We start from the raw sequence: 23,783 nt of genomic DNA on the forward strand, positions 1-23,783 counted from the left end.
ATCAGCATCAATGTGTAACATACGTGAAGTGGACTACAGTAGAGATATCAAGGTCCTTTGATGTCTAAAATAGAAGCCGTGCAACCACTGGCAACTGAGAATATTAAGAATAGTAACTGAGGGAATGTTGTAGAAGTTTGTTAGTGTCTTTCCGTAACAAAACGTAAAAGCAAAACTGGAAGACATGAAACTGATTTAAAATATTAATATAATACAATTATAATTATAAAATAAGTATTTACTAATAGTCCATAAGCACAAATCTGTGTGTAACCTACGCGTATGAACATTCATCATCATCATCATTCATCAGCCATTTATAATATTTGTATCTGAATTTGTTTGTACAAACAAATTTAAGTGTCTCTGACCATATGGACAAGCAAATGAAGTATTATTATCCTTATTATTGTTATTAATGCTAAAAATTACAGTTAAATTTTAAATTATAAAAGAATTATTACATTTAATATAAAGAAAACAGAAGATTCAATTGAAAGGTGTAGGCTTTTAATTTGAACCTGTGTTCTTTGTCGTCTCTTAAATTATCGTATCTTTCATTAAAAATGACATATCGTTGCTGGATGCAACAGGCTAATGTCGTCGCATTATTCCAGTCTGCCCTGAGTTTCTGATCTCTTTTGATGTCCAAATTTATTTCCTTTATTTGAGCCACGGTGGGTGTCTCAGAGGAAACCATATTAAAAACTTCTATAATTTCAGCTAGTTCAGTTTTATTTATACAGCGCCAAATCACAAAAGCAGTCGCTTCAAGGTGGTTTATTTTGTAAGGTAGACCCCACAATAATACACGCAGAGAAAGACCCAACAATCATATGACCCCCTATGAGCAAGCACTTTGGTGACAGTGGGAAGGAAAAACTCCCTTTTAACAGGAAGAAACCTCCGGCAGAAACAGGCTCAGGGAGGGGCGACGATCTGCCACGAACGGTTGGGGTGAGAGAAGGAAAACAAGATGAAAGACATGCTGTGGAAGAGAGACGGAGATTAATTACAAGTAATGAGTCAATGCAAAGAGGTCTATTAACACATAGTAAATGAGAAAGGAGCCTTTGGACATAACTGTTTTCATTTCTTCAGCTGGACTTTCTGCTGCTTTCTTGCCTTAGAAGTACAGTAGCGTCACCGCTTTCTCTGTTCACCTGGAGGCATTTCCTTAGAAAGAGAAATGTGGGTGGAAGAGTATGGTGATTATACGAGACTGTTGCTTCAGAACTGTTCTCGTTTATTAACAAATGTAGGAACAAAATAGGCCGGTCACATTTCATTAATTGGACAGTAGTATAGCATACGTGTTTATTTTTACACTGTGTAAGAATGTACATATTAGTACATGAAGACCATTGGGTTTATACCATATTAGTTGTGTTTGGGCTCATTGTCATGCTGAAAAATGGAGATGTTGCCAATCATTGAGTTGATACCCAGGTTATCGGCTTTTCTAACTTGTCTAACGTTGTGTTGTCAGTTTCAGTTTTAACCTTGAGATAGGAAAGAGTCTCGGGAAGAACCAGTGAGAGTCCATTAGCACTTGTTCTATCAGATTGTAATCCTAAAAAGTATGTTTTTAATGCCCTAAGCAAAATGGGAAAGAAGTGTCATCAGTTCCATTGTGGAAGTCCTAAAAGTAAAGCAAAATCTGAAGGGCTGTCAGCACATTCCCCAGTGCCCACAAACACCTACACACTTCGCATAGTCATGTGTCCTCAGACTGCACTAACAGGTTGTACTGGAGACGCACTGCACATACACAGCTGTAGATGTGCTGTAGATGAGATTCCTGCCTGTATTGTGCCCAAACTGGAAAGAAGGAGAATGGTATGCTAGAGCGAATATCATGGATGAGTCAACACAGAGAAACGGCACAACAACACTGGTGGGCTGAGCTACTTTTATCCGCTGCCTGATGTCTGGACGGCTTGGGTTGTGTGGCAGCCCGGGGACACGTGGCTCTCAGTGGGGTCCTGAGAGGACAAGACAAGGAGTCATCAAATGCAGCTCTTTTACACCATTGTTCCAGATCTTACAGCGGCCAGCTGCTGGTCGTCCTCCCTGCCCTGATCTACACCGGGCAGGGATATGTTATTTGCAGATTCCCCTCCAGCCCTCCAAAGACGAGCTCGTTTTCACATGCTGATGAGCCCGGAGATCACCCACACGCTCTAACTGTGCATCGCACACACATTGTAAAGAGGACCTCACATGCATACAAGGAGAGGTCTGTACACACGCACTCACTGTCACGGTGTGTTAAATAACACAAGCGCCGTCACGCACAGCCAATGTGCTTATCTGAAGAACTAATTATCATGGCAATGAGAGGAGAGGGGAGGAAAAAAAGGGGGAGATAGTGTGCTGGAGGAAGGCATGTCTAGTTGAGATGAGGAAGAGGAAATGATGTTAGAGGGGAAAATAAACTCAGGAGGAGGATGAAAGGAAGAAGAAAGACCAAATGTAGATTAGAAAAGAGGAGAGGGGATGGAGAACTGGGTTGAACAGCAGGGAGTCACAAGAAGGAAGAAAAGGAAGAGAAGAAAGTGTGCGGCAATGTTTCTGTACTGTTTCAGAGGAGTTGTCCAACCCAGACTGAGTAATATAAACAACAAAGACCTCTGCCTCTGCCACCTGGGCCTCTTGTCACCACCGTCTGCACCCACAGTGGACATGGGTGGGCACTGAGGCTGAAGGCAGCTGGCGGCTGACTTTCTTATATGAGCCGTGGTTTGAGCCTAAAGCTTAATTTGGACTTCTGCAGTGAATCTGTGTAGAGCCTGCAGTGTAACATGCACAGGTGGCTAATTTTACATATCACTTTTCATTTGAATTATAAACTTCGGGGAAATCTACTTTGCTAAACCTTTATAAAGTGCTTGAAATAATAGTTATGCCATATTCATCATACCAGGGTCACACATTCCAAGAGGAAGTGTTGCTGTATGTAATCATTTATCCAAGACGTATAACGCTTGCTCTCTTTAGTCATTTGTAAATGGCTCCCACCCAGGCCCATGTATGCACCATTTCTCAATTTGCAACAGTCTCCCCGCAAAGGAGCTTAGCTCTTTTCTTCTCTCAGTGTAATTAACAATAACAAAGTCATCTGGAAAGAGTTGAGGCTGAACTGGGAAGCAAAGACAACAGGGGGAAATTATGTCAGTAGCAGAGAGCACGGGTAAACACCGGGCAGCAGAGCTTTGCCAGTTGAGTAGAAAGGGTGAGTATTACGAGGTGTAATGGAGGAAAAGGTGAGAGTAGTACTGGCAGCAGGTTTTGAATGGTAAGTATTGGAGATGACAAGCTGTGCTCCTTCCAAACTATTGGAGAGGAGGTTTGAGTGGAGGGGGAGGAGAGGATTAATAGCTGGGTGCACAAGAGGGGAAAACGAGCTGAGAGAAGTGACACCCTGTGTGGTCTTCTGCTGCTGGAGCCCATCTGCTTTAATGTTTGATTCAGACATGCATTCTTCTGCATACCAGGAACATACAGTGCAGATTTTATCCTGTCACTGAATCGAATTGAATTGAATAGACTGGTTGCAACGAGCTCGGAAAGAACTTGATACTTCCTTTTCACACCATTCTTTGTAACCCTAGAGATTGTTGTGTGAGAAAATCCCAGTAGATCGCCACTTTCTGAAATACTCAGACCAGTACCATCAACCATAACACATTTTCTTTCCCATTCTGATGCTCTGTTTTAACCTCAGCAAGTCATCTAGACCATGCCTACATACCTAAATGCATTGAGTTGCTGCCATGTGATTGGATGATTTGATATTTGTGTTAACGAGCAGGTGAATAGATGAAAGTGAGTGTATTTCCACTATATATTCTTATATTCATGCTTATTCGCTTTATTTCGTGATAGCCAGTGGTGGGCAGATGGATTTGCCAGCTGATATAGTTTTGCCAGTGAAGGGAGTGCAGCCCCTATGCCAGTCAAGTGTATTTTTAACAGCTAGAAAACAAATGCAATTTTGTTTTGTGGGCAGTTTTCAAGTGCAGTGCAGTTGTGCAGTTTTATGGAATAAAATATGGAAACACAGGCTTTCCTTGGTTACAAGGTTCACATTGAATTGGGTGAAGACATTCCAGGTACTGGGAGGAAGTGTTTCAGTGACTGTGACAAAGTTCTACAGAGGAAATATCTGAAGGCAGGAGGAATCTCATAACTGAGAAATCATTGCTGGCAAATATCAAGTTAAATCAACATATTTCTGCTTTTTTAATTGACTTTAATGGTACTTTTTAAAAATGTCTTTCAGTGCATCGATCTCTCATAAACTGTGGCAGCTTTCAACAGTGTTTTTACTAAATTAACATGTTTGGATTGCTGGAACTATTAACAGCAACAAAAGTAGTCTTTACCAAATAAAAGGAAAATGGATATCTCCATTAAAATTTTGATTAAAAGCGATGGGGCCACAAGCAGAAGAGTGGGAGGGCTGGCTGTGAACAGCAGCTGTTTTGATTTTGTGTCACAGGAAGCAATTTTGTTGATCATCACAGTTAATATCTGCTTTGTAAAAACTCAGAAACCACCACTGATTTCTGTATTGGAAATAAATTAACAGCAACAGGAACACTAAATGGAAGCCAGAGTGTGCTCCCAACAGTACATTTATTTTAAATTGACATTAAATTTGACATCTGTGTGGCAATAAAAAAAAATTGTCAACTATTTAGCATACTGTGGCTGTGTGGAAACTTTTCTCTTAAACGCTTTTATGTTTGTCCACCCATGTGTGTGTGCGTACATGCTCACGCCTACATGTGTGTGTGTGTGTGCAGGTGTGCGTGCTTATCCACCTGTGTGTGTATGTACTTTCCTGGGCTCAGTTCGGGAGCTAACAGGTGCAGAGAAGACGGCGACCGTCGCTGAAGAGACCGACATTGATGCCGAGGAGGTGAGCCAGGCGCTAGCAGCAGAGGATCTGAACCTCAACAGAGGAGTGACTGACCTGGACGCCACAGCCAAGACAACAGATGTGAACCTCTCAGAAAACAAGGTAGGCAAACACTGTGTGTACAGATAGGCAATGTGGTTGCCAAGGTTCATGTATGTTCTCTGTATGTGTGGCAGCAGCTTGGCATTACAGTTGGCAAATGGACAGGCCTTTAGCGCTTTTCTAGTCACTTTATTCTCTAAATTTGAAGCACTTTATCTACTGCACATCCGTGTCTGTTTTGGAATCAACAATTAATCTCACACATGTACGAGGTGGCAGGAAGGCTCTTTTACAAAAGATCCCAAACAGAAAAGCCCAACGTGACCAGGAGAGTCAAACTAGTTATGGTAAAGTTGCAGAGCAATTAGTGGTTGGAGACCACATCAGTACCAAGATTATTGCCACTGTACTGCATGCAATGAACTCACACTCTTGTTGTTTCAAAGACAGGGACAAAGGCCACAACCACATGCAAACAGCTGCCATCTTCAAAGCAACTTTGGTGCATCAAAGCAGTGATAAATGACACAGTCAGTCTGCTATTAGTTTGTGATCGAATGTGGTCAAGTTACAATTACATGCAATCTGTTTGTGATAATGCAGCACTTGACTTTTACAAATCTGTTGCCATCTACGTACAAAGAAAGACGCTCACTTTGCTTTATAAAAAATATACGAAGTTGCCAACCAGTTGATTCAAGTCGCTGATTGCAAAGTGATGAGTTGCAGACGAGTTGTTTGGCACACTCTGATTGATTGTAAAGTGTTGGCAATCTGTGTTTGCAAATTAGACAGCAGTTATTTTGCAAACCTTTAGCAATTCTGAGAGTAGCTGCAGGACTATCTGTGTCGGGCCACGACTGCATGGAGGCAGGTCGCTTTCAGCTAGGTGCTAACTGTGTTACTACGTGACGATCAAAAGTGGTCGAGGGTGTCGTACACTCAGTCATTTAGCCACCACAGCTGCTTGAAATCAGTTGTCAAATGTGAAAATATTCAATGCACTCAACTGCCAACCTCCATTTTTTTTCATAGATCTAGGACGGTTGCTGTCCTGCTTTTATTCTAATGTTCCAATATTCAAACTGAGCCATCAGCAGAAACCAAATGGACACTTTAAGTTGTAAAATATATATTTTTTAAATGTAAGTAGTTTTTTTTATGCCTTGCTTTATGAAACATGACCTTTGCCCCTATGTCAGCGTTCCCCAACCTTTTTTGCGCCACGGACCGGTTTATGTTTAGATTTAGACTTTATACAGATTTCTCGAAGGCTTTCTTTAATGTAAGATTTACTTGAGAAATCATAAAGTTTTCATTTTCATTTGAAGATAAATGCATGTAGTAAACTCCACTAAAATCAATGTTACACCAGCTCTGTGCTTGTGTATGGCATGACTGTTAAGAAAGTAGCTCCCACTACTTGGTTTCTTTCAGGAGCTGTTAGCAGTGTGTTGGCAACTGAGCGCAAAGATGGCCAGTTCACGTCTTTGCATGGCCTTGTAGTATTAGAGATTTGATACTGCTCAGTCAGACCATCTGCTCTCTGGCCTGTGAAAACTCACCACTAGCATCTATCTATAACCAGAGAAAGGCTGTCTGGCCTGTCGGAAGGTGTGAGAGCATGGTTGTTTGGCCTGCTGGCAGAGCAGCATAGTAACTGTTTTTTACTGGATTTACAGTTGTATGCAGGGGTGTAATTGTGTTTTTGATAGAGGAGGCAGTGGGAGGGAAACTCTACGTGATGAGGGCAGAGATGGGGTGCAGGGTGATGTTTATTATGCTACTGTTTGGCTCAAGACCTAGGGCTCCATATCAAGTTGGCAACAGCGGTGCATTGTAATAATTTTATTACGTTTTTATTATTTATAGCTTCCCATAGCCTGGCTTTGCTCAGTAGTGAGTGGACAAGTATAGCAGAAAAGCCTGGACTGCTTTTATTTGTTACTTTCTATATTCATTCTTTTGAACCTGTAAAACATTGTCACAGTTACAGATAAGTCATACAGAAGTCAATCCTAACTTTAAGCTATAGTGGGGTTTTTTTTGTATAACTTTATCAGTCTCTCACATCTTTGTGGAGGAATTTGGGTCCATACTTCTTGACAGCATTGCTACAGTTCCTTGGTAGTTGTGGGCATTTAGTGTTGCACAGCTCCATTAGTGTCCCACGTTACAGTCAGATTGGAGTTTGGACTTTTACTGGGCTCTTGCAACATCTCAATTCTTGAATTCTTCAGTGATTCTGTTGCATTTTCCTTTTGCATGATTCAACTTTAGCCAAGTTTTAGCTGTTGGACAATACTTTGGTATACAGAGTTTGCGGTGAGCTAAACAAGTGCAAGGTGTCCAGATCCTGTGGCTGCAAAACAAGCCCAAACTATCACCCCTCTGCAACTCTGTTTGACTGCTGGTAGGACTGTGCTGATGTCATGCATTTAGCTTTTCTTAAATGTGGTGCTGACGGTTAAGACAAGATAAGATAAGATAACCTTTATTAGTCCCACGTGTGGGAAATTTGTTTTGTTACAGCAGTGGACAGTGCAAGTTGCATAGAAAAATTAGAGAAAAAACACTGGAATAATATATCTATGAGATACTGTACACAATAGAATAGAATAAAATAAAATAAAATACTATATACAATCGAATAAAATAGAATACAAATGTTATATACAATTGAGTATAATACAACGATGCCAGAAAAGAGTATTTCTACTTAGTGTTATTGCACATGTGTGGATGTGTGTGTTTGATCAGTTGAAGTCTTTGTTGTGGAGTCTGACAGCAATGGGGAGGAAAGACCTGCAAAATCTCTCCGTCCCACACCGTGGGTGCCGCAGCCTGCCACTGAAGGAGCTGCTCAGTGCTGTCAGAGTCTCCTGCATGGGGTGGGAGATGTTGTCCAACAGGGATGACAGCTTAGCCACCATTCTCCTGTCACTCACCACCTCCACTGGATCCAGAGGGCATCCTAGAACAGAGCTGGCCCTTCTGATCAGTCTGTTCTCTTCCTGTCTCCGGCAGAGATGTTGCCGCCCCAGCAGACCACACCGTAAAAGATGGCTGAGGCCACCACAGAGTCATAGAAGGTCTTCAGAACTGGGCCCTTCACTCTAAAAGACCTGAATTTAGGGCCAAACATCTCCAGTTTGGTTTTCTTTGTCCAAAGGGCATTCTTAAAGAAGTCTTGTGGTTTGTTAAGATGCAATTTTGGAAACCTGAGTTGTGCTGCCATCGTCTTTTTTAGAGAGAAGACTTGTTCAGTCTTTTGTGTTGTACTGGGACTAAAATGCCAACTGAGGCTTATAGAGTCTGTAATGTAGCTGTTGGGTTTGTTGCAGTTTCTCTGATCTCAGAGTGAACTTGCTGGCACATACACTACTGACGTGTACCTGACATTAAAGTATATAAAGTACATTAAACTCCTTCTGTAGAGGTGCTCACACAGACAGATGTGCAGTTAATAAAGTACATTTGAATAGCAGCACCTGGCAGCTACCTACTTGCTTAAATTCTTATAGAAGGAGTCAAAGTATACTTTCTCCTTTTTCACAGGACAACGTAGAGCTCTGTGGAGATGTTCGTTTTTACTTTTGCTGTGCTGTAGGACTTTGTGCATACCACTGACATGCATACCCTGGCAAAACCGCAGCATTTAACACCCTGGGAAGGAGAACAGGCTCTCCAGACAGGCTACTGTTTTCGCCTTTCTGTAAGCTTTATTCAGGCTAGTGTTCATTTTCTAAAAAGAATGTTAATAAGAGTCATGAACAGACTGCTGTTGTCTAGCCTGAATAAAACAATGCACCAAGATTTATTACTGAGTGCTCTTGAGTGAAAGGCTGTGGCCTGAAGAGTTGCCAGTTTTTGGGACAAAGTTGCAACATTTGCCAAACATTTCTGCTACTTAGCAAATTAAAGAGTTGCATTATTTATTCCCTCTGATGCTCAGACGGTCATATTCACCCCGACTGATTTGGAGTATAGTTTTTGTTTATATATCTTTTTAATTTCTTGATGGTCTTTTTTTCATCAGATCTCATAAAACGCTCAGGGCTGTGCTTAACTCCGGGTAACCAGGCTGTTCCTTATTCATCTTCAGTCAATGCTAAATAGTGAAACAGATGAGCTCCTAGGCAACACTCCAGGCCAGCGTTAAGTAAACGTCTCATCAAGACCCACACAAGAGTGTTATGTCACCTCAGGCTTCAGGCGCACCGAAACATACCTGTTAACACACCACGTGAAGAGATGCCAGATGCTAAATCAGAGTTATAAAACCAAGCTATTCATCTGGTTAACAGTCCTTGGGTCCCATTAACGTTAGTTATGAGACCCTTCATTACAGCTCCTGATTGAAAGCAACATGGCGTGAAATCACTGAAACAACGAGCTCTCGGCAGTGACCTCTATTCTCAGGTCACTGGAGGGAGCGAATGTCTGTGTGCGTGACACATTGTCGTGTGTTCATGTAGTGTGCGTATTAATATATATATGTATATATATATATATATATATATATATATATGTATATATGTATATATATATATATATGTATATGTATATATATATACATATATACGCGCGTGTGTGTGTCTCTGTGTGTGCGTGTCCCTGAGGAAAGGGATTTGATTCACTACAGGGTTTCTTTGGAAGCTCATGAAAGGGAAAGCAGTCTGCGAGTGTTAAAGTTCATTCTCTTCCTGTCAGCTCCCATTAGACTGACAAATCCCTCGGCTGCCTGTGTTCAAATGATCCCAGAAGACTCGGAGAGCACGCATCAATCCTACCTTAGGCTTTCGGTCCATGGGGTTGAGTCAGGACGTCTTCATTTAAAGGGCTTGCCTCAGGGATCACAAAAAGTATTAATCCAAGGCAAATTACAAAGTCACTGGGTGCAATGGAGAGACAAAAGTGTGCTTTACATATTTCTGGCTCCTCTTGTGTTTTTGGTGAGAGGTAAATGCTTATCTAATGGATCAGTCAAGTAGAGTAAAAATAGGACACCACTCTCCTTGTGACTACAAAATCTCAGGGGTTTCCTGGTGATGTCATTGAATTTTCTTTTTGCTGTAGGAGACCGATTACAAGTATTTGTGGTGTCCTCTGTTCGCCCAGAGGTTAAGTGTGCAAAACCACTTTCAAACAGCAGGTGATTCCACAGGTCATTGGGTGGAAAACTACCAGCATCCAAGCTCTCATGGTGCATCTCGTACTGGCTGCGATCACTCTTATACCAATTAAAAGTGAAGTTGCCGAGCCCATTTGTTCAGTAGTTTGCATAAGAGTTCCACCAGTGAATGAATAAAACGTACGTTTACATTGACGAGCTTTAAAGTGTGACTTTAAAACAAATGCACTGATAGAGGTTTTGCATCTGGCCTACTTTCAGATGCTGTTAGGTAGGTGTAAATGCTTTATGAGAGTAATGCTATAGACATCACTCCACTGACAAATCACTTTCTGTCCTCTCCTTTTTTCCGCTGTCCTTCATGACTTTTTTTATTTTGTTTTAAGCTCTAATATGGCCTAACGTTGTTGAATCATTAGACAGGCTTCCCACTCACAAGCTATGGTGCCCAGTGGGTGAGAGGCAGAGTCTGTGTTTAGTTGGATGTGATTTTATTTTCCTTGATCTGAAGTCACTAAAATCAGTTAAAAGTTGAATGTGCTGATTGTTTGGGTTTTTTTTCCTCCCATATTTCCCTTGTTATCAGCTTTACAGTTATTACAGTCTGGCTTTGGGATCACAACAAATAAAAGAAAGACACGAGGGAATAACCAAAATTAAGTTTAATTTAGCAGCAATACGTTTTTCTTTTATCAAATGCAACAAAAATTCAGGCTTGGAAATGAGAGTGGCAGAAAAGCAATCTGCCTGGTGAACTCAAATCCAACTATATAAAAAATCAAAACTCAAATAGAAAAGAAAATTGTGTCAGAAGAGTGAGCTGCTACAAGGAGGAGGCAGGTTTTATAGATCCTAGACACAGTGGCCAGCTGCCTCCACTTTCTTGATTAATTCCAGCTCGAGCCAACCAGGAACCGTGGAAAATCTCATGGCCTAAACACAGGAGACTAAATACCAACATATCAATCCAGTATTTGTTTAGATCATACTTTCTTTTTTAATTGAGGAAAATTAGAAGCAATAATACGCAAAATAATTCATTTCAGTTTTATTTATATGCCACCAAAGTAACAATAGTTTCATCGAGACACTTTATATTATAAGGTAAAGACCCTACAGCAATAGATCCAAATCCAACAATCAGGCAACCCTCTATGAGCAAGCGTTTGGCAACAGTGGGGAGGAAAATCTCCCTTTTAACAGGAATAAACCTCCAGCAGAAACAGGCTTAGGGAGGGGCGGCCATCTGCTGCAATTGATTGGAGTTAAAGGAGGGAGGCAAAAGACACACTGAGAAAATGCAGAGTGGTATATAAGGCATAGAGAGTGAAAAGAGGTGAGTGAAGCCCTCAACAGCCTAGACCTATTGCCACATAACTAATGGAGCATTCAGGGTTGCCTGATCCAGCCCTAAATTTAAACTTTATCAATAAATAAATATACAAACCGTTGTAAGGAGAATAAACTTTCCCAAAATAATTGAAAAATCAACATTAGGGAAAATGTTTATACAGAGCTTTGCTTGACTTTTGGCAATATTAACCCTTTAAAGCCGGTCGGAGCGGACACGCTCCATTTTGCGTAAGTATTTTTAAATCCCGGTAGCACTGCAACCACGTAAGCTAGCGCAATAATTTTTTTTGCATATGAAACCGGAGGAGTTGTACTTACATCTTATGCCATCAGCTTGTCCTAGGTCACAGTTTCCTTCCACATATAGCTTTGCAAAAACTGCATAAAAAGCGCTTGCAGCAACAAAAACATAATATTCCAGAAACACGCTTCGCCGATCCGATCAGCTGTTTGTAACACTTCCTACGTCCATCAGCGTGAACTGCCGCATGTCCGCCATGACCTGCCCGAAACCGGAAGTGACGTCATTTTGCGGAAATGTAGTTTTATTACGATCGGGGCCTTATGAGCCTATACTTGTGTTTTTAAAAGTTATGTTTGAATTTATGACTTTCTGTGTCGTTTCTGGGATGCTTAGGACTCATATTGCACTGCTGGAAATAGTTTATTTTGATGCATATGCTGTTATTTTGCAAATTTGCACTATAATATTTATTTTCGTTTTTCCTGCAATATATAAAAATTGGTGCATTTCAAAAATAAAACTATGAAGACACTTAAAATAAATTTCCTGTGGTGGGAAACTAGTTTGTGCAACTTTTTTTGTATTTACAGTTTTGAGGGATAAGCCTCTTAAATTTCTCTAACTAGAAATATATGTTAAAAAAACAAAAACGATTTTCAATTTTTTTGTAGTTTATTGCACTTTTTTGCAATTTATGTAATTACTATGCACCTAATGCAGACATATTATTAAAGTTTGGGCTATAATGGTTGTATTGATGTATATCAACTTGAAATGCTCCCAAAAATGGCTCCACAGCATGTAAAAATATAATATAAGCTTTGGCGGACTTGGTTCTATGGTAGGTCTTAAAGGGTTAATATCCCTCAAGTATGCAGTCTGCACTTCCTGGAGTGAAAAACCAGCGTAGGGATAAAAGATGCAACACTGCGCAAAAGTCTTAAGCCACCACTCAGTTATTTATGTATTCAAGGAACCAGAGTGTTTTGTCATTTTTCATTCATTGCGATTTATTAATTTATACGAACAAAGTGATTCCCACGGAGCTAGTAGCTAACAACTAGGGGTGCAACGATACACAAAATTCACGGTTCGGTTCGGTTCGATACTTTGGTGTCACGGTTCGATATTTTTTCGATACAAAAAAAATGTTCATGCCTTCTTAATTTGTCATTTATTAAAATTATAAATATATATTTTAACTCAAATGTACAGTTTTTAAATTTAACCCTAACCCTTGTACGTGTTTTTTATTTTGACAGCGAATGCGCACCTGCGGACCACTTATGTGCAGCCCTGGTTATTTAGCTTGTCATATTGCAGCCACAGAAATTATTTTGTCCATGAAACCATAAAGCTGCACTTTCTTTTTGCCTTATAGTCTGATTTGTCATAACTTCTCCGTTTTGTGGTAAGCTTTTCTTTGGCTGTCACTTCTTCACCCTGACCTGTCTTATTTGGCTCAGCAGAACTGAAATGCTTTTACACGCGCACTCACATAAGCTCAGCGATTCTCTGCGCGATCAACCTCTCACATGTTTAAGCTTGCTGCGGGAGATTTCACTTGTCATGTTTGCATAGTAAGCTAACGATTAATAAGACGATGTCAGAGGAATTGGTGCACAAATTATCATCACTCACAGATCAGTGCTGTCGCTCTCTATACACAGTTCGCACGATTGCAAAGTGAAAGCAAAAAAACAAGCGCAAATTCAAACGCGACTTCAATATGTCACATATTGACAGTGGCTCACCGATGCCAATGACATAATTACCCAGCTACATTTCTGAAAGAATGCAAAAGCATTGACATATATTTTTCCTACAATAGCCCGACGGGCAGGGAAGAGATAGATTTTGGTAGCCCGACTGAAAAAATCGCTAGCTCCGGGACGTCGGGCTAGCGATATTGCAAGCCCTGTATCTGATTGAGGAATCACTCATCTTTGGAAAAGAGAGTTTATTACAGAGAAATGTCTCTTTCCAAAATAAAAGCTATACTATCCGCTTCTTCTGGGCTATATTCTCAGCAGCATAAGGAGAATCATGTGCTAACAGCTGTCTAAATGACTCGGCTAAAGTTAGTAGCATGCTTGTTGTTTTTGTCTTTGCACTAGGATGATGTCGGCGTAAATGTGCAGTCATATTCGTTGTGTTCCCGCTAGTGCTTTCAGGTTAATCTCATTGAAATGACCTTAACGCCACAACACGGCAAATCTCCGTTAACGAGCTACCGCCGATCGCCCCGTGCATGGGGCTAGACGGCCAACACGTTAACGAGCTAACTGCGCTAACACACTAGTTCCCACCCATGTAATTGAGCATTGTGTGGCACATCCAACATACTGTTTTACTTTAGTCCATGACTCGCTTACCTTCAGGGTCATACGCCACATGAAAACCAAAATAATTCCAAACACCACATCTGAATGAGGGTAGGGGAGGTGCCCTGCGCTCTTCCTTCTGACGATGCTGTCTGTGTTGAGCGCTCAGTGGATCTGCGCTCGACAGTGCAGCCTAGGCGGAGTAGTCGAACGCAGATTCACTGAGCGCTCAACACAGACAGCATCGTCAGAAGGAAAGTTGATAAAATAAATTACAAATGTTGTATTGTTCGATACATATGCGTACCGAACCGAAAGCACTGTATCGAACGGTTCAATATCGATACGAATATCGTTGCACCCCTACTAACAACCTGCCATATCTGGGCATGGTGTGCAGTGTGACCTTTAAAAATTTAAGGAAACTGGGTGAGTGACATCCATGATCTGTGTCAAGAAGTGAACAGTCATAGGAGCTACTGTTCACTGAAGACTTATAAGAAATGGTCTGTGTTGGAAGTATTGCTGTCAAGAAGTCATCATTAACAGAAACTGCAAGAAAAGCTGCACAGCTGAGGTATGCCACGTTATACAAGAACCAGACTGAAAATCAGTGGTAACAGGTGTGTCAGCAGCCCTCTGTAAAAGGCTGGAGGCTCTGTCATGGTTTGCATTTCAGCCGGCGGTGATGGGGACTTTATCAAACTTGATGGGATTATGATTGCAGACAAATACTGTCAAAATTGATTTAATTTTCAAGCAGTACCATCTGGAAAATGTCTGACTGACAACACATTCACTTTTTCATATGACAAGGATCTCAAAGACACGGCAAAAAAACATACGTAGATGATAGAAAACGGACAGTTAATTTCATGAGTTATGGATTGGCCTCCCTAGAGTTCAGACCTCAGTGTTATTGAAGTAGTGAGGGGTTCATCCTGAAAGAGAGCAAAACAAAAGGCCACCAAGATCGGAATAAGCACTGAAGCTTCTCTGGGCTACTAGTATAGTTTTAATTTTACAGCCTGGTTCAATCGCTTTCCTCAAAATGATAATGAACTTTCTAGCATCGTGATACTTTCCTTTAACTTCTTGTAGCATGCTTCTGACACACGTGTTTGTGTTTATTCTTCTTGTTTTTCCTGTCAGTTGCATCTTTCAGAAATGGTGTTGTTCTGTTTTTTTTTTAGATACATAAGTACTTGTTTAATTTATGGTTCAATATATAAATGAGTAGTTAAGCAGCTGCAACTGAGAATTTGAACATCTTCCCTGAGTGTGAAAGCTTAGGTAGTCAAGTGTGACTCTAAAGACCATAAATTCTGTTTTCACACGTGTGATTACTCGCCTGGCTTCAGGACAAGAGGGTGATGATGTTGATGATGACATAAAGAGTTGTAGAAAGCAGGGAAGAGGTGTGAGTAGCAAGTGCTGTTAACCTTGAAAGAGTCTATTCTCTTTCAGGAAGTTACAGCTTTAGCACCACTGTTACATATATTAAATCATAGCACTGTTAGTCTATTTCATGAAACAATTTTAATCCTGTTACCATGGCCTAAAAAAAGAAACATTCATGTCTCTTCAGCCTTTAACTCATAGCTTCTAAGCTGCAGGCACACTCACACTTGGCCCTTTTCCCTGTCTCCACAGCAGCCTTACAGGACTTATCTTTCCAATGCTCTTCACACAATAAAAATGCAGCCTCTCAACTTTTCACTGTAAACTCAGCGGGGTTTTGTGAAACTGTCTCTTGACCCATTTATATTGGAGGCACTAGCTGAGGTGGTTTCTCTCTGTAGCCTCACTGTCTGATTTGATTTCCCAGCATGCGTGTGCGCGCGTGTGCGGACTTGTAAAGTTGTGATACAACACAAGTCTGCCAATAACCAAGGAGTCCCAAAGCCAAAATACTGTCATCCTGCAGACCTTAACATTTAAGCATGCCTCATTTTTACCCTCTATTTTTATCCACGTCTGCTTTTAAATGTGTATATGTGGGAATGTTGTGGTATTTGGACCTGGTATCATCCCATGTAGGAAGCTATTTGCTCTGAGCCTGTAACTCGTGTGTTGTTGGCTGACAGCAAACCACAAAAAAATGCGGCCAAAGAAAAGACAAAGTAAAACGGTGACCTTTTCGCCTCAGGCAGGCTTGAGTTAGTCCAGGATTGATCTGCATTCCAAAGCCTGAGATGATCGTACATCTTTTTTACTTCCACACAGAGGGTTTGTTTCCCCATTCATCATTTGCTTGTTCTGTCTCATCCATCATTACACTTTCCACTCCAGTAGCCTGCATTTTGTGTCGACATTCTTCTTCTTTCGGCTACTCCCTTTAGGGGGTCACCAAAGCAGATCACCCGCCTTCATCTCACCCTACCCCTAGCATCCTCCTTCAATACATCCATGAGTCTTTTCTGAGGTCTTCTTTTTTTTCTTCGCTACTGGCAGCTACATCTTTAACATCCTTTGTCCAAACCATCTCAGCTTTGCTACTCTAACTTTACCCACCAAACTGCTCAACCTGCCCTTCTGTTATACTCATTTATAATCTTGTCCATTTTGGTCACATCCAATGGAAACCTTAACATCTTCAACTGTACCCCCACTTTGAACCCATCTGTAAAGCTTGGTTTAGCTTTAGCTTTTATCCCTACACTGTAACTTTCCACGCTATTTAAGTTGTTGCAGGCTGCGTCGACCCAACGTGTAGCAACATTTCTTGAGAGGTTCTTGGGAGTTTCTTCATCAGGTTACACAGAAGTGCAACTGCTTCTGACCTTTTCGGTACTTCTCCATCAACACTGGCATGCAGTCCATACTGCTCCATGCTGATTGTCACCTCTCTTCTTAACCTATCTTTAAACAACTCTTTTCATGGCATGGCTCATCAAAATTATCCCTCTGTAGACGGCTCTGCACATCACCCTTGTAAATTGGATCCCGTACTCCTCTTCTGCATTTGTCAATATCCAATTGATACAAGTCCTTTCCTCCTTTCTTCGTGTCCAGCCTCGCATACAACACTAAGCCTTTTCTGGGGTTTTTTTTTTACCCCTACTCCACTTCTTTCCCTAGCTTCACCATAGTCTACATAGGAAGAGTTTTCCCTGCGACAGATTGACGACCTGTCCAAGGTCCACTCCACCTTTCCATGACAGCTGTAATAGGCTCCAGTCCCTCCCCCCAGATAGCTGGGCGGGTGGATGGGATGAATGGAGCTGTAACTGGCATGTCTGATCTGTAGAAGAAATTGCGAGGATGACTGTAGAAGTCCAATGTTGGATTAAGACAAATTAAACTACCAGCCTGGCTTGCAAATCACCTAAATATAACCTGGAAGAAATCCAGGTATACCAAATAGGTTTTGCAACAGACTTTTGTCAACTTGTTCACCACTCCCAATTACATGTTACTTATTATTTATAATTGTTAACATAAGAGTTGTTTTGTATGAACCCTCCACAGACCCTACTGCCTACTGTTTTTATACTACAGTAATAAGTAGCTCTCCCTTTGCTTCCCAGGTCTGAATCAGTCTCTGATTAGACATCTTGAAGCAAAACCAACAGAGCTTTGAGTAATAAGAACAGCCAGTGCCTCAAGTACAACGACATGCAAATTAATGCCCGCAACTATGTGACTGGCATCATTAAAAAGTAATGAGGCAACCATTAGCCAGGAAAACAAGAAATGTTATTTAGATTAGCTTTGACAATAACAACAATGGCTGTGTTGAAAGATCATCAAAAGCAGCTCAAATGATTCTAATGACACTAAGGGCAAAGAAATGTTCGACTTTGTTGCACGGTTGTAGATATTCCCTAACAAGCTCTGAGTCTAGCTTGCAGACTGTATGCATTATTTAAAAACAAAAAAAAACAAAAAAACAACCACCACCTGATGCTTGTGTCAGAAGTGAAAGGACTCAGTGGAAATTGGAAAGGAAATATGAAAAGGCTATTCTGAAGGATGGGACAACGAGGTTCCTTTCTCAGGGTGTTGATCAGTGTGGCATGCTGGGTTGAAAATGTGGGTGAGCTTGCCACAAACTGTGGATGTGATTTTAAAACCTGCTGAAATATTCTCTGATTTAGTACACTCCTATTTCATCCTGTATCAGTACACAGGATATATCACTGAGACATCATTTGGTGACCATTTCCATGATCTTGTTACATACACCAAACAAAACAGACAGGCAGACCTGCAGAGCACCCACTGAAGCTAAAAGGCTAGCTAAATCAAAATCCAAGACAAAGGAAAGTTCTTGCTGAAGGCAAACAATCTCAGCTGGGACTGAGGTGGGAGAATGAGTAGCTTAAATCTTTACCAAGTGAAAAGAGGGGTCCATGGGGAGCTTTTTCACCTTCGTGGCTCAAGATTTGGGAGTTCGCCTTGTAATCAGAAGGTTGCCGGTTCGAGCCCCGGCTCGGACAGTTTCGGTCGTTGTGTCCTTGGGCAAGACACTTCACCCGTTGCCTACTGGTGGTGGTCAGAGGTGCGCCCCAGGGTGGCTGTGGCTACATGTAGCTTGCCATCACCAGTGTGTGAATGTGTGTGTGGATGGGTGGATGACTGAATGTGTAAAGTGCTTTGGGGTCCTTAAGTGGCTGAACAAACAAACAAACCCTGAAAAGGCATAGGGAGCTATTCCACCACTTGAGCTCCTTGGAAGCAAAATATAAAAACTTGAAGGGCAGTTCAAATGTCTATACAGTACTGTACTGTATATTTACAGATTAAAGCATGTTTATGGTTCTTGGTGTGATCCTCGTATTTCAATATGGCACTCGGTAAACCTGAATTTGACACCCCTGGGTTAGAATATTGCTCTTTCAAGTAACCCCGTCAAATAGTTGTACAAAGAAAACAAATTATTCAGAGAAATATACAGTAATTAACTTAAAATCTACCAAGTCATTGCTGATCCATCTAGGCCAGCGGTCCCCAACCTTTTTTGCGCCACGGACCGGTTTATTCCCGACAATATTTTCATGGACCGGCCTTTAAGGTGTCGCGGATAAATACAACAAAATAAAACTAGTACCGGTACCGAAAAAAAGAAAATTTATTCATAACACACGTGAAAAGACCCAGGAAAACCGAGTAAACGATAAAAACGATAACAAAATAACACTGAAAACCGATAAAAACCCTGAAAACCATACATTTCACACCTGAGCCTCAACTCTCGCGGCCCGGTACCAAACGACTCATGGACCGGTACCGGTCCGAGGCCCGGGGGTTGGGGACCGCTGATCTAGGGTACTGGTTGTAGTTAACATGCACCCTTTTTTTTATAAAAATATCACCTGTTTTGTAGAAAACTGGAATGCCAAAATGAGTGGGAATTTTTTTTAAATGTCTACTTGTTTCTCAAACTTTGCTAATTTAGCTAATCCTGACACTAGGCAAGTCTTTGGTTAAACAATAGCAAGATGGCTAGGATATTAATAACAAAGTATCAAGACACAATAAATCAAACTATTGTTTTAAGATAAACAGCTCTTTAGTCTTGCTTTTCACACCAAAGCTTTTCTTAGCCCCAAATTCTTCTTCTTATTATTATTATTCTGTTAGTCCCAAACCATTTTTCTTTTGGAACATCCTTTGAACAATAACAGATTTGTTACATTAGGAGGCATCACGCTATCACTATATTATCATGAAGTCACCCTTAGAAGTAAAACATAGTGGAGGAGTAGTCTGTTAATGGGGTTATTCATAGTAACGTGCCCAAGCACGTCAAAACACTTCCGCCAAATTAAGATATTCCCTTATACTGCTATACCATGGTTTAGGTTGTTTAGGTTGATGTCATGCAATTTTATTACAGGCAGAGCCACAGTGGAGTAATTTGTGCAGATTTTATTTTATTTTTTCTTCTCGAGAGCCCTTGATAAAGTTGTAAATCTGTAGCCAAGGCTGTCAGCAGTGAAGGAACCCAGAACCTGTCAGACTGCACAGTGTTTTATAGCCAGCGTCCGTGTGTGTGTGTGGGTGGGAGGGCACTGTCTGTTTGACAGACAGAGAGCAGCTAGTGTAATCACAGCTGTAGGAGGAGAATTAAAAACTTCCTTTATCCCTCATCATCTATCTTTAGCTTTGTTTCCCTTTTCTCTGCTTCCCTGTTTTCTGTCTGTCCATCAATGAGTACAACCAGAGGCTAAAAGATAAAGGGAAGGCTATAAAGGGACAACTATGAACTTGTTAGTGTGTGATATAATAGCAACTTTTCCCTTTGGGTCAAACAGTTATGAGAAATTTCAGCAATATGGCTGATCCTCCCCTTTAAGCCCCCCTTCTCAGTTTGAATATTCACTCCGTCTTCCATAATTGGCTTTTTCTGTGGTAAACAAGTTTAGCATTCAGGCATGGACTGTTGTTTCTTATTCTAGGCAGTAAACAGTGCAGAGAGGCCGAGTCTGTGTTTGAATATGCAGGATTGTGTTTAACAAACTTCTAGCTGTGAATACGGGGGTGTGAGCGTTTCATGTGTGGGTTTGACTCAGTGCCTGTCCTCGGCTTTTGTCGTCGGCATTGTGGATGTTTTTTATTTATCCACCCATTATCCAAGTTAACATACCCATTGTTGCGTCTCATATGGAAATTCAAAAGTTACTTTAAAAAAAAAAAGAGACTGATCTCATCACCAGTTTGGCTTCTTTTTTTTAATGAATGGACTTCTTGTACCCATTAACACAAAGATTACAAATGTTCACAACTGAGTGCCTTCTACGCCCACATTTGCCTGCCCCATTTAACATCCTTGACAGCTTTTCATATGCATCAACCCTCGCTAGCTCAGTCACCAGTTTTTTAGGAGTCACTCCAGGCATTGTGCAGTTTATGGGAATATGTTGGCATCCAGCATTCACACAGCTGTGTGGGCCCTCTATGCAGTGGCATTTTTGGAGTTACAGGATTTGGCTCAGAGGAAGTGTGATGTGTCATGTGTTTCAGGGATAATAAAAATAATTATTCACACTTTTACATGTTCTTTTTTATTTATTGCAGCCGAACCTTTTTAAAGAAAATGCAACAACTGTATTTTGATATTCTTTAAATTACACTATTCTACAATCAAACTTCATTTGATAAGGTTTGAGGTCATTACAGTCTATCAGCTGGTTGGTTCTTAATACCTTTATTTATTTCTGACATTATTAGTCCATATCATTCTTAGAGCTTATATTCCAAGTGTGGCATCATTTTGAGATGGGTAAAGAATGACCCTGAGAAGCTAATACACCAACTCTGCAACCAGTCTTTTGTTTGTCATCTTCAAAAGAGACTTGAAAAGAGCTTGAAAGTAAAATGGTAGCATACTCCTACATCCACAATCATTACCACTTTTATCAATGCAGCTGTCAAGCAATTCATCTGTAAAATGCATCGGGTTTTTCTTTTATACTACTATTCCTATGATTTACAGTATATAGGAATGCAGAGATTCAGACCTCCTCTGAAGTTAACATCAGCAAAAGAGCTGTGTGCTGGGAGCTTCATGGCTTAGGTTTCCAAGGCTGCGCAGCTCCTGTAGGTGGCCCACTGCTTTTGTCGATATGCTGTGTATTCGTTGCACAGTTTTTTTTCTGCTGCTTTCAAAAATATATATTTCAAAACGTATATAATTAGAATACAGTAAGCATACATCAAGTCAACTCAACAGCCACAAGACAAATCATTGTGTGCGTTATCCTCCTCTGACTCAAATAAGCGCCATAAACTGATTCTATGCTTCTATGCAGCCAGAGTTGTAACTGTGACCTTAGGGCTAAAGGCACAAACCGTCTATTTTTTATATATAGTCTGTGACTACATCCTATAATTTATGGTTAGTGCACCTGACAAACTTCATGTGTTTGGTCTGCATAGGAATTACCTTCCTTTGCCTGGAATCCTTTGTTTGATGCATAGTAAGCTGCTGTTTGCGTCTAGTATGGTACCATATATTTGGCCTGCCTTAGCTCTTTTGTTCACCATTGATGTTATATGAGGGGGAAAATGACAACTCTTGAACTACCCACATCCCAAAGAGGCTGAAATTTCCTATGTGCTTCCTCAAAACTGCTTATTAGGTGCTAGAACAGCTCCAGTCCTCCGTGACACATTCTTTGGATGTTGACAATGGATTTTGCAAAAGCAGTATAATGGCTTTTCTAATATGCAGTTATGGCATAGACAATCATTGTTATAAGTGATGGGAAACATCACTGGTAGTAAACAGTTTATGGGGCGATCGTGGCTCAAGAGTTGGGGGTTCGCCTTGTAATCGGAAGGTTGCCGGTTCGAGCTTCGGCTTGGACAGTCTCGGTCGTTGTGTCCTTGGGCAAGACACTTCACCCGTTGCCTACTGGTGGTGGTCGGAGGGCCCGGTGGCGCCAGTGTCCGGCAGCCTCGCCTCTGTCAGTGCGCCCCAGGGTGGCTGTGGCTACATTGTAGCTTGCCATCACCAGTGTGTGAATGTGTGTGTGAATGGGTGGATGACAGGTTGTGTAAAGCGCTTTGGGGTCCTTAGGGACTAGAAAAGCGCTATACAAATACAGGCCATTTACCATTTATCAGATGGGAAAATGTTGCAGATGACTAAATCAGTGTACTTTTGGAATGGGATTTCTTTCCATCTGTGTTATGTCTTCTTCTGCGCCAGCTGACAGTCTATTTATGTCTGTCTTCTCCTTCTGTTTCTCTATAATTGGGAATAGTTCCTGTGTCCACAGTACTCGTGAGCCAAACATGCCATCCTCTTTCCTCTGTGTTGCTTTAAGTGCTGAATTATCTTATTCACGCTTCCACTTGCTAAACCTTCTCTGTCTGACAACCCAGCTTCAAAGCTACCGCAATAATCCTGCTTACCGTCCTTTACTTAGCAGCTGAGCAGTTGTTTTACGTATCTCGGAGTAACTCCAATGGAATAAAGGTGAAGGAAGTGTGTGTTAAAAAGAGGCACTTTAGAGAAAACACGTTTATCGGGATCCTGCTTGTTACTGAGAAGTCATCGCCAACAAATTCTCTCTTATCTCACATTTATACACACACACTCTCACTCATTCTGGAGACTTCTGTCTTATTATTCAAATCATGATGGCGCCAAACAACCTGTCAACCTGGATAATTTCCTCTCGTTAACATAAAAGGTCCGTGTCAGGCAGGCCATCAGTCACATTTTCCTCTCATGCAGAGTGCGTCTGCTCTTGGTGTCACCAGAAGGCATGAGAGACAGACTGTGAAGTATTTTGGCGTAGATTCCTTAAGGCAGGTTAAGGTTCAATTTCATCAGGTTTCTGATCGCCAGTCGCCCCAACCGTCCAATAGCATTTGATTCATTATGAAACACTTTGCCCTCGAATACACAGCAGCTCTATTCAAAAGCTTTTGATATCCACATATATCTGGCTGGCTGACCAACACTGTTACACATAAATATCGCAGTTTTGTCAGAAACTGGTAGCATCACAGGTGTATGCACAAGGTGGTCTGTGGTGTTGCTGCTACGATACACTAGTTGTGCAAACTGCTCCGTTTTTAAGGGCGACAATGTCCACATCAGGAGGTAAGAGAGGTGGCAGTGGAAGTGATACCACCCAGTGTTTTCACATTTTAAAGCATCCACTTTGGTGTGATGGCCACCACCAGCTCATTCTTGCTTTATCGGCATGAAAGTTTGGTTGCTAAGTTGTAGCCACAGATGACACAGTGATGAGAGGCTTATTGATAAATACAAACTTTCCGGTCACTAAAACTAGATTG

At 41.2% G+C, this 23,783-nt stretch overlaps 1 protein-coding gene across 3 annotated transcripts in view; it reads left to right on the top strand.

Moving 5' to 3' along the window:
- LOC146614690 (carboxyl-terminal PDZ ligand of neuronal nitric oxide synthase protein-like) overlaps positions 1 to 23,783 on the top strand; it is a 230,441-nt gene that overhangs the window by 143,690 nt on the left and 62,968 nt on the right. For 2 of the 3 annotated variants that reach the window (XM_085376753.1, XM_085376754.1), the window contains exon 7: positions 4,812 to 5,029. In XM_085376753.1, the coding sequence (XP_085232879.1) occupies positions 4,812 to 5,029 (218 nt within the window). The remainder of the gene's footprint in view (positions 1 to 4,811; positions 5,030 to 23,783) is intronic. The other variant, XM_085376755.1, reaches the window with a different exon arrangement.

Source organism: Diplotaxodon limnothrissa, linkage group LG17 (genome assembly GCF_057381915.1).
Source record: "Diplotaxodon limnothrissa isolate DT_005_m linkage group LG17, D_limnothrissa_male_GT1.1, whole genome shotgun sequence".
Taxonomy (NCBI): domain Eukaryota; kingdom Metazoa; phylum Chordata; class Actinopteri; order Cichliformes; family Cichlidae; genus Diplotaxodon; species Diplotaxodon limnothrissa.